The 13,318-nt window shown below is 49.4% G+C and overlaps 1 protein-coding gene across 3 annotated transcripts in view; it reads right to left on the reverse strand.

Annotated features, from left to right (window-relative positions):
* The window catches only part of Slc23a1 (solute carrier family 23 (nucleobase transporters), member 1), a 25,622-nt gene extending 13,166 nt beyond the window's left edge, over positions 1-12,456 (reverse strand). For 2 of the 3 annotated variants that reach the window (XR_003952504.1, XM_017317851.2), the window contains exons 1-16: positions 12,302-12,456; positions 10,189-10,251; positions 9,713-9,774; positions 8,970-9,104; positions 8,419-8,576; positions 7,799-7,887; positions 7,611-7,678; positions 7,293-7,474; positions 7,039-7,159; positions 6,682-6,838; positions 6,062-6,209; positions 5,470-5,575; positions 5,123-5,252; positions 4,898-5,041; positions 4,378-4,473; positions 1,999-2,263 (exon numbers count right to left, since the gene is read on the reverse strand). Coding sequence is in view for 2 of the 3 variants with exons in the window: in XM_017317851.2 (XP_017173340.2) it covers positions 2,016-2,263; positions 4,378-4,473; positions 4,898-5,041; positions 5,123-5,252; positions 5,470-5,575; positions 6,062-6,209; positions 6,682-6,838; positions 7,039-7,159; positions 7,293-7,474; positions 7,611-7,678; positions 7,799-7,887; positions 8,419-8,576; positions 8,970-9,104; positions 9,713-9,774; positions 10,189-10,251; positions 12,302-12,401 (2,007 nt within the window). In the remaining variant the exon portion in view is untranslated. Of the gene's footprint in view, positions 1-1,998; positions 2,264-4,377; positions 4,474-4,897; positions 5,042-5,122; positions 5,253-5,469; positions 5,576-6,061; positions 6,210-6,681; positions 6,839-7,038; positions 7,160-7,292; positions 7,475-7,610; positions 7,679-7,798; positions 7,888-8,418; positions 8,577-8,969; positions 9,105-9,712; positions 9,839-10,188; positions 10,252-12,301 lie in introns of those variants that run through there. The other variant, NM_011397.4, reaches the window with a different exon arrangement.
* Between the last annotated feature and the right edge of the window lie 862 nt (positions 12,457-13,318).

Here is a 13,318-nt window from a genome sequence, read left to right on the forward strand (position 1 = left end):
GCTGTGGTTGGTCTGGGGATATCTGTTAATGGCGGAGCACTTGCTTAGTATGTGCAGCAGCATAAATGTTTCTTGATGTGCTAGAGCTGCAGGCCATGTAGCCATTTATTGTATTTGAGAACAGTGTATTGCTAAATAGCCAAGGCCAGCTTTGAACTTAGGATCCTCCTACCTCAAGTTCCTGGGTGCTGGGACTGCCTTGCTCTTTTGTATGGTTATTTCTGGCTCATTCTTTCTGAAAAGCTTTTAAGGTGTTCATTTGGTTTGGCTTGGTTTTTGTCCGTGGTGCTAGAGGTTGAACTTCAGCTATTTTCTGCATGCTAACCAACCACTGTTCTGGTCAACTTCATCCAGGAAGGGTCTTTTGTTTGTTTTGTTTCGTTTTTCCAAGTCCAGGTTTTTCTATGTACTTCTCACGGTCCTGGAACTTGTTCTATAGTCCAGGCTGGCCTTGATTATATGCCTCTGCTGGGATTATGCCACCATGTGCTGCCAAAAGTCTTTTTACTTTTTAAAAACAGTTACCTTAAACTAATGAAGAAGCAAGTGTTTTCATTTTCTTTTTTTATTATTAGATAAGTGACTATTGTCTGCAGGTATGTCTGTGTATCCCTTTCAAGCCTGGTAGCCAGAGAGGCCAGAACAGGATATCGGAGCCCCTAGGATTGGAGTTTCAGACAACTGTGAGCTGCCACATAGGTGCCGGGAATTGAACCAAGGTCCTCTGGAAGGTCCTGTTCCTGGTTTTTGGTTTGGTTTGGTTTTTGAAACAAGGTCTCCATAGCACTGGCTGTCCTGGAGCTTACTGTGTAGGGCGGGCTGGCTTCACATCACAGAAATCTGCCTGCCTCTGCCTCCCAAGTCCTGGGATTAAATGTGTGCCACTACACCTGGCCACAGGCAAGTTTTTTAAGAAACTCTAGAAAAGACAGGCATGCTTGGCACTTGGGGGTTGGGAGATAACACTTTCAGTCCTTTTGTTCTCTAACTGCTCAGTATCAAGTGTGCAAGGGGTACTACTCAAGCTAGCTTCGATCTCATGCCTGACTCCTTAGAGCAGGCATTAACAGGGTTAAGCCACCACTCACAACTTTCACTAGAATGTTTCTTGTTTGAGAGGGAAAATATTTGAATTAACTAGAGCCAAGTGTCTCCATTATAGGCAAAACTAGGATTTAGAGCTGCCCACATGTTTTGAAGCTTAAAGATAAATGATTACCCCCTTATAGGCTTGTATTAGCAGGTTTCTGGTAACTGAACTGTAAGTGATTGAAATTTTATGACTACTAACATTGAAACAAAATAACATGTAGAAGGATCTCTCCTGTTTATGGCACTGCTGGTGTTTCCAACCTTTCCAGTCTCAAAGATATTACTTAGGTATGGTAATGGTAATACACACCTATAATTCCTTCGTTTGAAGGGCTGGAGAGATGGCTCAGTAGATAAGAGCACTTGTTGCTCTGGCAAAGGGCTCGGGTTTGGTTTTCTAATACCCACATGGTGGTTCACAGCCATCCAGAGGATCCTGTGCTTTCCTGTGACCTCTGTGGGCACCAGACAAGCACATGATGTGCACTAATGTACATAGAATACATACTTTTTAGTTCCTTCACTTTGAGAGAGTCTATGAATAGAAGGATCATGAATTGGCGAAGGGTGAGCTGATTGTGCTAATGCCAGTACTTGAGAAGCATGCATGCATGCATACACAGAGAGATCAGGCTGGCAGTGACTGCTCTTAGACTCTAGTTGGTCTAGATGTTGCCTGTATCTGGTAGGATTGATAATCCCGCTTACTTGTGACCATCTATGGCTCTCACTGTAACATGGCTAAGAAATTCTACCCAGATCCAAAGGACTTTTTACCCTGCCTAATCTCCCCTTGAAGAAACTTGTAACCGATTACAAAAATGCTAGTTTGATTTTTTTTTTTTCTTTTTGTTTAAACAGATGTTTGATTATTCAACCTCCCACAAGAACCATATCATGTCCTACCTTTCATTGAGGTGGCTTCAGACCTTGGTACACACAGACCCAGTTTCTATATTGTCTGGAGTGTCTTCTAGAACTGGAGGCTGATTTTGTGTCTTTTTAGAAAATCCTCTGAAGACTGGGCAGATGGGGATGTATCTGAAAAAGGTGGTCCTTTTTACCATGCCCATCCCAAAGGGGAAATCGTAGCTCTTGAGACTGGCTGACGTCTCACTGTTGGCGTGGGCTCCAGCCTTCCACTGTATCAGGCCTCTTTCCTCTGGGCTCCCTGCAAGAGGACAGTGAGGTCATCTAGGAGGATAAAACCCTGTTATCTTTCCTGCACATAGCCAGTCCTAAGGCATGTTTCTAGAATCAAGTATGAATTTGCCTAGTCAGAATGGAGCCCAGGGCAGTTTTGCCTGCTAGATAAGCACTCTACCACTCTGCATGCCTTACTTGCCAGAGCTCTGAGAAACCTTAAAAGATTAATACTACTTAACTGTAGCATCAAGTCCTGTGCTAAATAATTTCATTATTTCTGAACACCCCTGGGAGGTGCATAGGCACAAAATTTTAAGGTGAAGAAACAAGCTAAGTCATTTTACACTGTCTGTCTGAATATGGGGCTAGTGTGTGGTTGCTTCATGGGACCTAGATAGTGCCCAGGCTGTACCTCTGAATAGGGTACGTTTTTAAATTTTTTTTATCACATTTATTGTTTATGTAGAATTTATGGAACCATGAGAGTGAGGAGGTCTTAGGATAAGCACAGGAAGTAGGTTCTCTTGCTCCATCATATGGGCCCTGGGCATTGAACTCCGACCAGGTTCAGCAAGTACCTTTTCCTGCCGAGTTATCCGACCTGCCTGAGGACATAGACCTTGAAATACTTTATCAGTGTTAGGATTCATTATTACAGTTCTAAATTTGGGGCATAAACCATTTTTATAGCATGGATGAAAGCCAGGCTAAGCAAGAGATCTTTGGTGGGGTAGGGATGTACCTCTGGAGAGGAGTCCCAGAGATTGTGGGTTTTCAGAAGTGCTGGAGCTGACAAAGACAGAAATCATTCACCTAGCGGGAGGGCAGCCAGAGCTAAGAGTAGCCCAGATTGCTGCAGCTCAATGAGACACAAGCTCTCATGGAGGAAGGCAAGAAACATCAGAAGAGGCTGCCTGGAGATGTTGGAACAGGACCAGGAATCAGGTGGCCAGAGTAGAAAGGGAAAAGAGCTATTGGCATGTGGTCAACACTTCTGCACATCCTCCTCAATGTGGTTCAGGGCCAAGCTGGTCAATTCCACCAGCTTGTCCCAAACTGCATTTGACTCTTCTCTGAGGTGTGAGGCAGGTGTAATGTCAACACTGAGCAGATAAAGACAAGAGAATGAGAGGTTCAAACCAGTCTGAACTTGCCATGTCGTGGTTAATGGCTGTTCTTTTCATTGAGTTTTGCCCACCCAGTTTCCCCAAACCCATCTGCAGAGGCATTGTAGTATGATGGCTAGGATACATGCTATTTCAGATTGGCAGTTAAATGTTACTTTACGACTTTGTGGGTCACTTTTTTGTTACTTTGTTTCACCATGGGATTAAGTCTAGCACCTCGGAACTGGGCAACAACTTTGCTTGTCAGGTTTAAGGATGATATGAGACACTCTTCTACTGACTCAGATCTGATGGCTATCAAGGTTTTGTTTGTTTGTTTGTTTGTTTGTTTGTTTGTTTGTTTGTTTTTAAAGATTTATTCATTATTATATCTAAGTACACTGTAGCTGTCTTCAGATGCACCAGAAGAGGGTGTCAGATCTCATTACGGGTGCTTGTGAGCCACTATGTGGTTGCTGGGATTTGAACTCGGGACCTTTAGAAGAGCAGTCAGTGTTCTTAACCGCCAAGCCATCTCTCCAGTCCTGGATATCAGTTTTTAAAATATATATACTGAGCATATGCATACTGGACTGTCACATTTCCACAATCCTTGCAAAAAAACAAAACCTGGGCATCCAAGGTTCATTTGGGAGGCTCTTCTATTTGTGCAGCAGGCTGCTCCCATTCTTGATAGATTTCTCCCACAAACCAATGCTGCATTTTTACCTATCCAGCTCTGTGAAGATAAAGGTATTCTCAGCCTGGTGGTGCTAAAGAGTTGGTGAGGCTAGGACTCCTAAAACCAGAGCGCTCTCTTGACCTCACCCTTTTCAAGACCTAGGAGATAGGTTGTGTGCCTCAGTCTCCCCCACCAGCCAGCGGACACTCCAGCAGCCCATTTCTACTGCACTCTGGCCTGCACGGCATCAGGCCTGGCCACATCTCAGGAACCAAACCATCATGAGCATATACATTAATGATAGTATAGCCTGGCTCTCTGCTTCCCTCCCAGAGCTGACCACTGCAGTACCTGGCACTGTGTTGTCCAGTATGAAAGCAAGGCACCCGCCAACAAACATCTCTGTGGTCAGCAGCACAGTTAGGATCTGATCCACTTCAGGAATGCCTGTGGAATAAGTCAGGGGCCAATGGGCTAGTGGCCTATACTGGAAGGCAAAGCTCAAGGGACTTCCTACCTGTGTGGTCCCCTGACTTCTTACAAACTGTCATGGCTCTGGAATATTCCAAAGCCTGACCTTCAAGCCTGTCTGTACCTCTGTCTCTCCCATCTTTGGGGAGAAACTTCTGACAGCTGTTAGTTGTTGACTTAAGACAAGTCACTTAGCCTCTGTGAACTCATGTCCTCTGGAAAACAGAGGTCATAATAGAATCTCGTGGGACTGTTAGGAAAATTAAATGAGCATATTAAAAACTCAATAGGTAGGTTCTTGCTTATAATCTCAGCCTCACTGAGGGTGCTAGGGAAGTGCTGTCGCTGGTTTCCAACCCACATTCCCTCATCTCTGGAGATAGTAGAGAATAAAAGGTACCTGTGTTGATAGCACCTGGGTTGGAATCCAGGTAGTTGGGTAGTGTGAGGCCAAAGAACATGGAGAATCCCAATACAAAGAGGTTGCGAGAAGAGTTCATGTCCACAAACTGCAGATTGGACAGTCCCACAGCAGTGATCATACCTGCCACAGCAGAACTGCTAGAGGCTCGGCCTGGCTAGACCAGGTCCTGCCACACCCCCTGGGGAGGCATCAGACACTCACCAAAAAGAGTGCAGAACATTCCTCCCAGGATGGGGTCTGGCAGTGAGGCAAAGAGAGCTGTGAATTTGCCAATGGCACCCAGGATTAGCATGATACCTGCACCGTACTGCACGACTCTTCGGCTGCCCACCTGCAGGAAGCCAAGGACTGGGTAGGCCCAGAGGCAGGGCTAGTTCCAGGGGGCAGGGTATTAGGTGAATAAATGGACTCCAGCAGTAGGAGGGGGTAGGATAAAGGTGGGATGCTCTCAAAGACGGGATGGGGCTAGGCCAAAGCCAAGATGGCTTAGAACAGGGCCCGTAACACATGAACAGGAGTACACTGCTCTGGCAAGTGGCTTGTGGCACCTTGGTAATCCCTAGGACCCCAATGTTGGGACTGGATGAGGTGGACCCGTTGCCTGTGCCCAGTAGCCCAGCGATAATGCAGCAGATGCCTTCAGTGAAAATTCCCCTGTAAAGAAATGGTGAGTGGGGTGTTGGCCCCTCCTCTTCACCAGTCTATCATCACCTTCGTCCATCTGCTACATACCCCCCTGAAGCTGTACAGACAGACTGGTACCATCTAGAGCCTGGAAGCCAGGTGTCAGGACCGGCACTTAGTGCTCCACTGCTTACTCCCTGGGGCAATTCTGAGCTTTAGTTCCCCCTCTGTACCATGAAGATGATGAGGGGCCCGACCTCACAGAATGGCTAGCCATTGAATGCAAGTTTGCACGAATAGTTACACAGATAGTTGTCAGTAACTGGTTTCCTTGGGACTGGCATCCTCCACGGTTCCCAGCATTTACAGAACAAGTAATCTCCATTCCAGGCTCCAGGGAAATGAGGTGAGGGTGACTTTCATGCCTAAGCCTCCTAAGTGTGGGACCCAGCCCTGTCCACACACTTGCTGTCAGAGTAGCTAGCTCCTTGGGATCAGACATTGAGGTGGGCATACCTGTTGATGGCATGTACTGGAGGGGGTGGTGCTCCAGCCAACCGGGCACAGGCATAGTAATCACCGATGGACTCAATGATGCCCGCCAGTGTGGCACTGAACATCCCCAGAACTGCAGCCACAGTCACTGTGGGTAGGCCCCACTGACCTGTTGGAGGGAACATGACAGGTTCTGGAGGAGGCTGTAATGGCTTGGGAATAGATGGGGTCATTTGAAGGGGTGGGGTGCTGCTGGAGGGATGGCTCAGCAGTTGAGAACACTGGTGGTGTTTCCATATGATCCTGACTTCAATTCCCAGCAACCATATGCTGGCTCATGGCCATCTATAAAGGAACCTGATGCCCTCTTCTGGCATGGAGGTGTACATGCAGACAGAGAACTCTTACATTTAAAAAAAAAGAATATATAAATAAAATTTACAAAGAAAAGAAAGGGAGAGGAGCTGGTGGGGAGTCTCACTGATACACCAGTCCAGGATAAGATTTAGACGTAAACCCACCACTCAGGGGCATCCACAAACAGGGCTAATGCGATGGATGTTGTCAGCTGAACCCAGAGTCATCAGAAGTCTCATAGGAATTTCAGTTGGAAGCAGAAGGGACCAAGCAGACTTGCTTACATGGATAGGGGATTCGGATCCAGGGAGAGATAGCCATGATGTCCCCTCGGGCATCAGTTCGAGCCTGGAAGCCATAGACTGTGGGGTCTGCGGGCAGCACATCTGTCAGGGTCAACACGTAGCAGAGCAGCCACACGGTCATGATGGCCAGCACAATCTGGAGTAGGTGGGGTGATGGGGTGACAGGGCACTGCAGGCACTGGAGACCTTGGTGCAGACTGGCCTGCTTCTGCGTCAGCCCCAGAGCCCTGGCTGACTCCTAGCTTCTGGTGGGAACACCCCCCTTCCCCCCCCCCCCCCCCGCCCTTGCCCTGACTCAGGTCTCGCCCTTTTTCGCAGCACCTGCGAGCTCCTCACCGGAAACATCTTAAAGATCTGGACTCGGAAGAGAGTGAGACCCTTGCCCCATCGGTAAACAGGTAACAGGAAGGTGAGGTTGCGCAGATACTGGGAGAACAAGACTATCAGGAGAATGGAGCTGGAGGCAGAGACACAAGAAGAAAATAGCTGGTGGGCCAGGTTGGGGCCCAGAAACAGATGAGAGGATAAGAATGAAGGGGATGTGGGGTAGCGCCTAGGACTGGGCAAAAATAGTCCTGTTGCCTGCTCACCAAGCCGAAATACCCCAATGAGAGCCAGCTCGGTCACCAGCAGCTTGGAAAACAGAGAGCCCAATAAGGGAGACAGTGGGGGTGACGGTGAGAGGCCCAATGTAGCTGAGCAGGGCCCCAGGCAGCCCCATCAGCCCAATCACCACCTCCACCATACTGGACACCATGATTGCACCCTGGACCTAAAAAGGCAAAATGAGCTATAGTCACTTTGACCTGGCATTATCAATATGTAAGTTCCTCAGCCACCTCCTTGCATACAGCTTAGCAGTGGCCTGCCCACCCAGCCCTTCCTTCAAACCCAATCTCTTCACCCACCTCCCGGATACGAGGATGCCAGATATGGGAGGTGTTGAGAGGCATACTCCAGTTACCGTAGATCTCTTCTGCAGACAGATGGAGAGAACACACTGCCATGAACAAACACACCCTGGTGCCTAGACTCTGGGAAGCTGCCCAGACCTTCACGACCTCTCCACCAGTGCAGATGGGCAAACTGAACCCACCTTCTGAAGGACACTTCCACCTCTCCAAGGCCAGGATTGACTTGGCTGGAACCAGAAAGGCAAAGGCACTGGCCTGGAACAACGGCAGCCTGGAAGGCGGGGCACATAGCAGTGGTGGAGTGGGTTGAGGAAAAGGGATAAAGGGAAGTCCCTAAGACCCCACATGGAGTCCCGCCCCCACATTTTCAGGGATCCTCCAGTTCAAACCCTGCATCTTGCCTTCAGCTCCCCCACCTCAGTGCCAAGAAGAGACATGTGCTCCAAAGCAGACTGCTCCATTTCTGAATCTGAGGGCTGCCTGCGATTGTTCCCAGCTACCACCACTGAACCCAACAGACTTGTTCATCCAAGACTAGGAATCCCCAAGTCTACATATGGATGCTGAAAAGGCCTGCTCACAGGAATGGACAGTGGGCAAGGAAGCAGTCCTTCTAAACCTTTGGAGCAGAGTGAGAGGAGGGAACCGCAGGGCTCCTAGGAACCCAGCTACCTAGCCCTCGGGCTAGGCAGGCAGACAGGGCAGCCAGACAGGGTAGAAGCCAGCTGGTCACAGCCCACCTGTTCTGCCGTATGCTCGCATGCGAGTATGTGTGCTTGGGAGCCGGGGAGGAGCCGCTCACCGGATGCCCACTGTAGTCTGGATGAGAGTGGTGATACCCACACAGGTGAAGATGGTACCAATGAGCTGACTGACCATGTGCTGGTCACGGCCCACACACAGCGCCTCAGCCAGGAGGAAGGGCACGGCGATGGTGCCACTGAAGCACGTCAGGTAATGCTGGGGTGAGAGACGGTCGAGAGGTGACCCCATAGCACTCTCATGGCCATGGGCACCCGGGTCTGTGTCCTGAACCTGGACCATACTGACAGGGTGCTTACTTGAAATGACATTACCCACCACACCCGACAAGGGATTCCCAGAGAACTACTGCTCACCCACCACTCGGGGCCCAGTCTCCCCCAGGTTAGCCCTACCTACCGTTCCTGTCTATCATATGCTACCCACAATCCTCCCAGGCCACTTAACCTTCTTTGGCACAGCTGTTTGGTGACAGTGACTGTGCTGACCTTGTCTCTTTCTCTAGCCTGAAATGACCTTCCTGATCAGAGGTGGCTCGGGATCCCGGGGGAGTAGCTCATGTAGAGCTGGGGAGGTCTTGTGAAAACCCACCTGGAAGCCCAGCAGGATGCACAGGTACCATGGTGGCACATCCTCAATCTTGTACAACATGTCAAACTTGGGCTCCGTGGGCAAAGGTGCCTGCCGGTCCCTGGTGGAAGTCCCTGCTGAATCCACGACCTCATGCTGCTCAGGGAAGTAGGGAGCCACGGCCGCTCAAGGCAGAGCGATGAACCAACCGGCAAAGCCCGCGCTGCCTAGACTAAGGGAGCTACAGCCGTCTCCCAGCAACTCAGTGAGGGCAGGATGCGGCAGCAGCTACCCTCCCCAGCTGGTTCCCAGTGGTCCTTCCCACTTCCCACGCCCTGCTGTGGGGATGAAAGCAGTGTCCTGGCTTCCAGAGCCCTTAAGGGCTTTCTAGTGAGGCCCCTAAGTCAAGAGACTGGGAAGGTATCAGACCAGAGTGGGATCAGACTGGGCAGGTCTAGACTGTGGAGAAGCCCCCTCCTGTCCCACCTCTATCTCCTAGAGGTTCTTGAAGGTGCCACAAGGTGAGAAGAAGGCCCAGCCCCTAACTGACCTCCAAGCCCAAGTCAGCCAGGCCCTAAACCTAAGGTTCCCTCACCCCTTCCCTCCACCCCGTTCCCCGAGTGCCACTCGAGGCTCAAGACTGTCACTTTTTGTCATTTGGCAATGTTGTCTCTGCCTTCCCAGAAAGATCAGTCCAGCCCCAGCCCCAGCCCCCACCCGCCGTGCCCCTCGCCCAGGTCACAGCTTCGCTATGCCCCCAGCACCTGCTTTGGGCTCCCGGGGTCCTCCGGAGTTTTCATCTCTGAGGCACAAGTTTGAGAAACCTCTGAGGAGAAAAGAAGAGGGCTTTCCCAAGGCCAAGGAGGACTTTACTCCACTCATCAGACATTGTTCGAAGTCAATCTGTAACCAGGTCCATAGCTCCAGATTGCGAAAGGGGACTGGACAGAGGTGAGGTATTAACTCTGGCTCCGGTGGTAAAGGCCGCCCAAGCAAGGGGCACGTTTATCTGCTGAGTATCTTCTATGCTACCCGCATCCCAGCCTGGCACAAGGCCTGTTCTTGTTTCCCTAGTGAGGGCCAGAGTCTACAGGGTGAAGAGGGGACAGTCAGGGGATGACATGTGAGGAGAGGGAGAGGACATGACTCATCCCCCGCTCTCCAAACCCTCTGCACTTATTAATGGAAGTTTATCTTATCACCATTGCTGCTCTTCAGGAAGAGGATCAAATGCCATTACCTGAGTTTGTATATGCACTGTCACATGGACCCTCTGGGATTGCATATGTTAACTCTTTCACTGCTGAAAGAAAAAGACTTAGTAGTGATATGACCACGGTCAGACAGGAAGTGAGGTTCAATTCAGGAAACCAAGGTTAAATTCAGGTTGGTTTTGGCGCCCCCTCCCTGCCATCCTTCAGCACATAGGATTCCTGAGGTATCCACAGACAGGCCTCTGCCCCTGTGTCAGGATGAGCATCTTAGTCAGGAAGAACTACTCAGTTTGGGGGACCCTGTAAAAATGAGAAGGGGCATCTTGTTGCAAAAACATTAAGACTTTTGTTGTGTCTAGTGGCTAATGCCTGTTATCCCTGTACTCAGGAGGCTGGGGCAGGCGGATCCCAGGGAGTTCAAGCCCAGCCCAGCCTACCTAATGATTTCCATCTAGGCCACCCTGGACTATGCACTTAAAAAGGAACACACAACATAGCAAAACTCTATCTGAAAAGTAACAGGGAAGGGCCAGCTGGGCTCCTCAGGTAAAGGCAGAGACCACCAAGCCCAGTAACCTGCCTTGACCTCTGGGACCGGAGGACGAGAGCTGCCATCCATAGTTCATCTTCTGACTGCCACATAGACCCCTCTAGCAAAACACCCAAACTCAACCAACACAGACACAAATGAAAGCAGACAGACAGGCAGGCAGGCAGACACACACACACACACACACACACACACACACACACACAAAAACACACACACAGACACATACACACAGACACACGCATGCAAACTAATAATAGATAAATAAATAGCCAGGCATGGTGGCGCACGCCTTTAATCCCAGCACTTGGGAGGCAGAGGCAGGTGGTTTCTGAGTTCGAGGCCAGCCTGGTCTACAGAGTGAGTTCCAGGACAGCCAGGGCTACACAGAGAAACCCTGTCTCGAAAAACCAAAAATAAATAAACAAACAAACAAATAAAATTAGGGGCTGGCAAGATGGCTCAGCAGGAAAAGGCGTTTGCTGCCAAGCCTGATGACCTGAGTTCTGTCTTCCCCCACGACTCACGCGCTAGAAGAGAGTTGACTCTCACAAGTTGCCACCTGCCCCGCTACACACACACACACACACACACACACACACACACACACACACATCATTATGCATGCTAGAGCACACACACCGAATACAATTTATTAACTGTATAAACTAACAAAAGCTAGGTCTGATAACACATGCCTGTGATCCTGAAAAGGGAGATGCAGACAAGAGATCGGGTGTTCAAGACAGCCTCCAAATGCCTTGGCTGCATAAGACCCTTTCTTGGTAGCTCATGCCTTTAAAATCCAGCACCCAAGAGGCAAAGGCAGGCAAATTTCTATTATTTTGAGGCCAGCCTGGTCTACAGAATGCGTTCCAGGCCAAAGCTATATAGTAAGACCCTCAGGGGCTGGAGAGATGGCTTGGCGGTTAAGAGCACTGACTGTTCTTCCAGGGGTCACGAGTTCACTTTCCAGCAACCACATGGTGGCTCACAACCATCTGTAATGGGATCAGATGCCTTCTTCAGGTGTGTCTGAACACAGCTACAGTGTGCTCATATACATAAAATAAATAAGTCTTTTTAAAAAAAATACACTCAGATAATAAAATCAAAACAAACAAACACACACACACCTCACACCTATTTCAAAAGGGTAAAAAAAATAATCACTGCCGGGTGTGGTGGCGCACGCCTTTAATCCCAGCACTCCGGAGGCAGAGGCAGGCAGATTTCTGAGTTCGAGGCCAGCCTGGTCTACAAAGTGAGTTCCAGGACAGCCAGGGCTATACAGAGAAACCCTGTCTTGAAAAAAAAACCAAAACAAAAAACAAAAAAAACAAAAAAACAAAAAACCCAAAAAACAAAAAAACCAAACACTCAGATAATAAAATCAAAACACACACACACACCTCACACCTATTTCAAAAGGGTAAAAAAATAATCAATTAATCACATGAGACGCTTCTGAGCACTTCACCCGTGTTCAGTCTGTGTCTGCTCTTTTCCTTTCTAGCCTGGGCTACAGCCTGACTGTTAGTAGAGGCAGTCGGGTTAGGATAATCCCAACCACCCCAGAGGCTACCTACTTGGAAGTTGCTGTGCCCATGGCTGGCCTGGGATACAGGGGCACAGGCCAGGCAAGGGGCGAATGGGCAGCACGGCTCTCCAGCTGGGCAGCAGCCTCATGGCCGTCCGTCCTGAGTGCAGTTCCCCGTCCAGCCTTTCCTCTGCTTTTTGGTCCACTCCTCTCCAGGTTTCTGCACTGCAGTTCTCAAAGTGGTTTGACCTGTCGGGCCTCCGCAGCTCCTCCCAGCTCTCTGCGGGTGGCAGAAAGGGAGCCCCTACCCCCACTTCTTCAATCACAGCTCCATACAGCTCAAACCTGACCAGGACATGTGCATTACAAGGCTTGGAAAAGTGTCCCCTGGCATGCGTTGGCCATGACACTAGCTCCCCCTTAACCCCCTACGATGTCTTTAAGATAGTGTAGCCTTAGAGGCCGCTGAGAATGGTCAACTTGGACACCACCTCCTGTTTCTCAGGCAACACTAGGAAGATAAACATCCACTTTGTCACTGTTCCTTAAGCCTAATGCTCAAAAGAATAGAAGACGCCTGGCCTGGGGTGGGGATAACATTCTGATCTGCTCCAAAGAGTAGATCATTACCCATTGTTTCCTCTCCTCGGAGCTAGCATGGCGGCACACTCCCTTAAGCCCAGCATACTTGAGGCAGGTAGGAGATAGATCTCTGTGAGGCCAAGGACAGCCTGGCTAGCTTGTGTGATGGCTATTCTTGGTGGTCAACTTGATCACATCTGGAATTAACTAAAACTCAAGTGGTCTGTGAGAGATTTTTTTTTCTTAATTACGTCTTTATTTTTATTTTTTAGGTGTATATGGGTACACTAGCACTGTCTTCAGACACACCAGAAGAGGGTATCAGATCCTGTTACAGATGGTTGCTGGAAATTGAACTCAGGACCTTTGGAAGAGCAGTCAGTGCCCTTAAACGCTGAGCCACCTCTCCAGCCCTAATTATGTCTCTTGAAGTGGAAAGACCCACTTTTATTCTGGATCCTCTGAGTGACACATTATTTCCCCG

Source organism: Mus musculus, chromosome 18, assembly GCF_000001635.26.
Source record: "Mus musculus strain C57BL/6J chromosome 18, GRCm38.p6 C57BL/6J".
Lineage (NCBI taxonomy): Eukaryota > Metazoa > Chordata > Mammalia > Rodentia > Muridae > Mus > Mus musculus.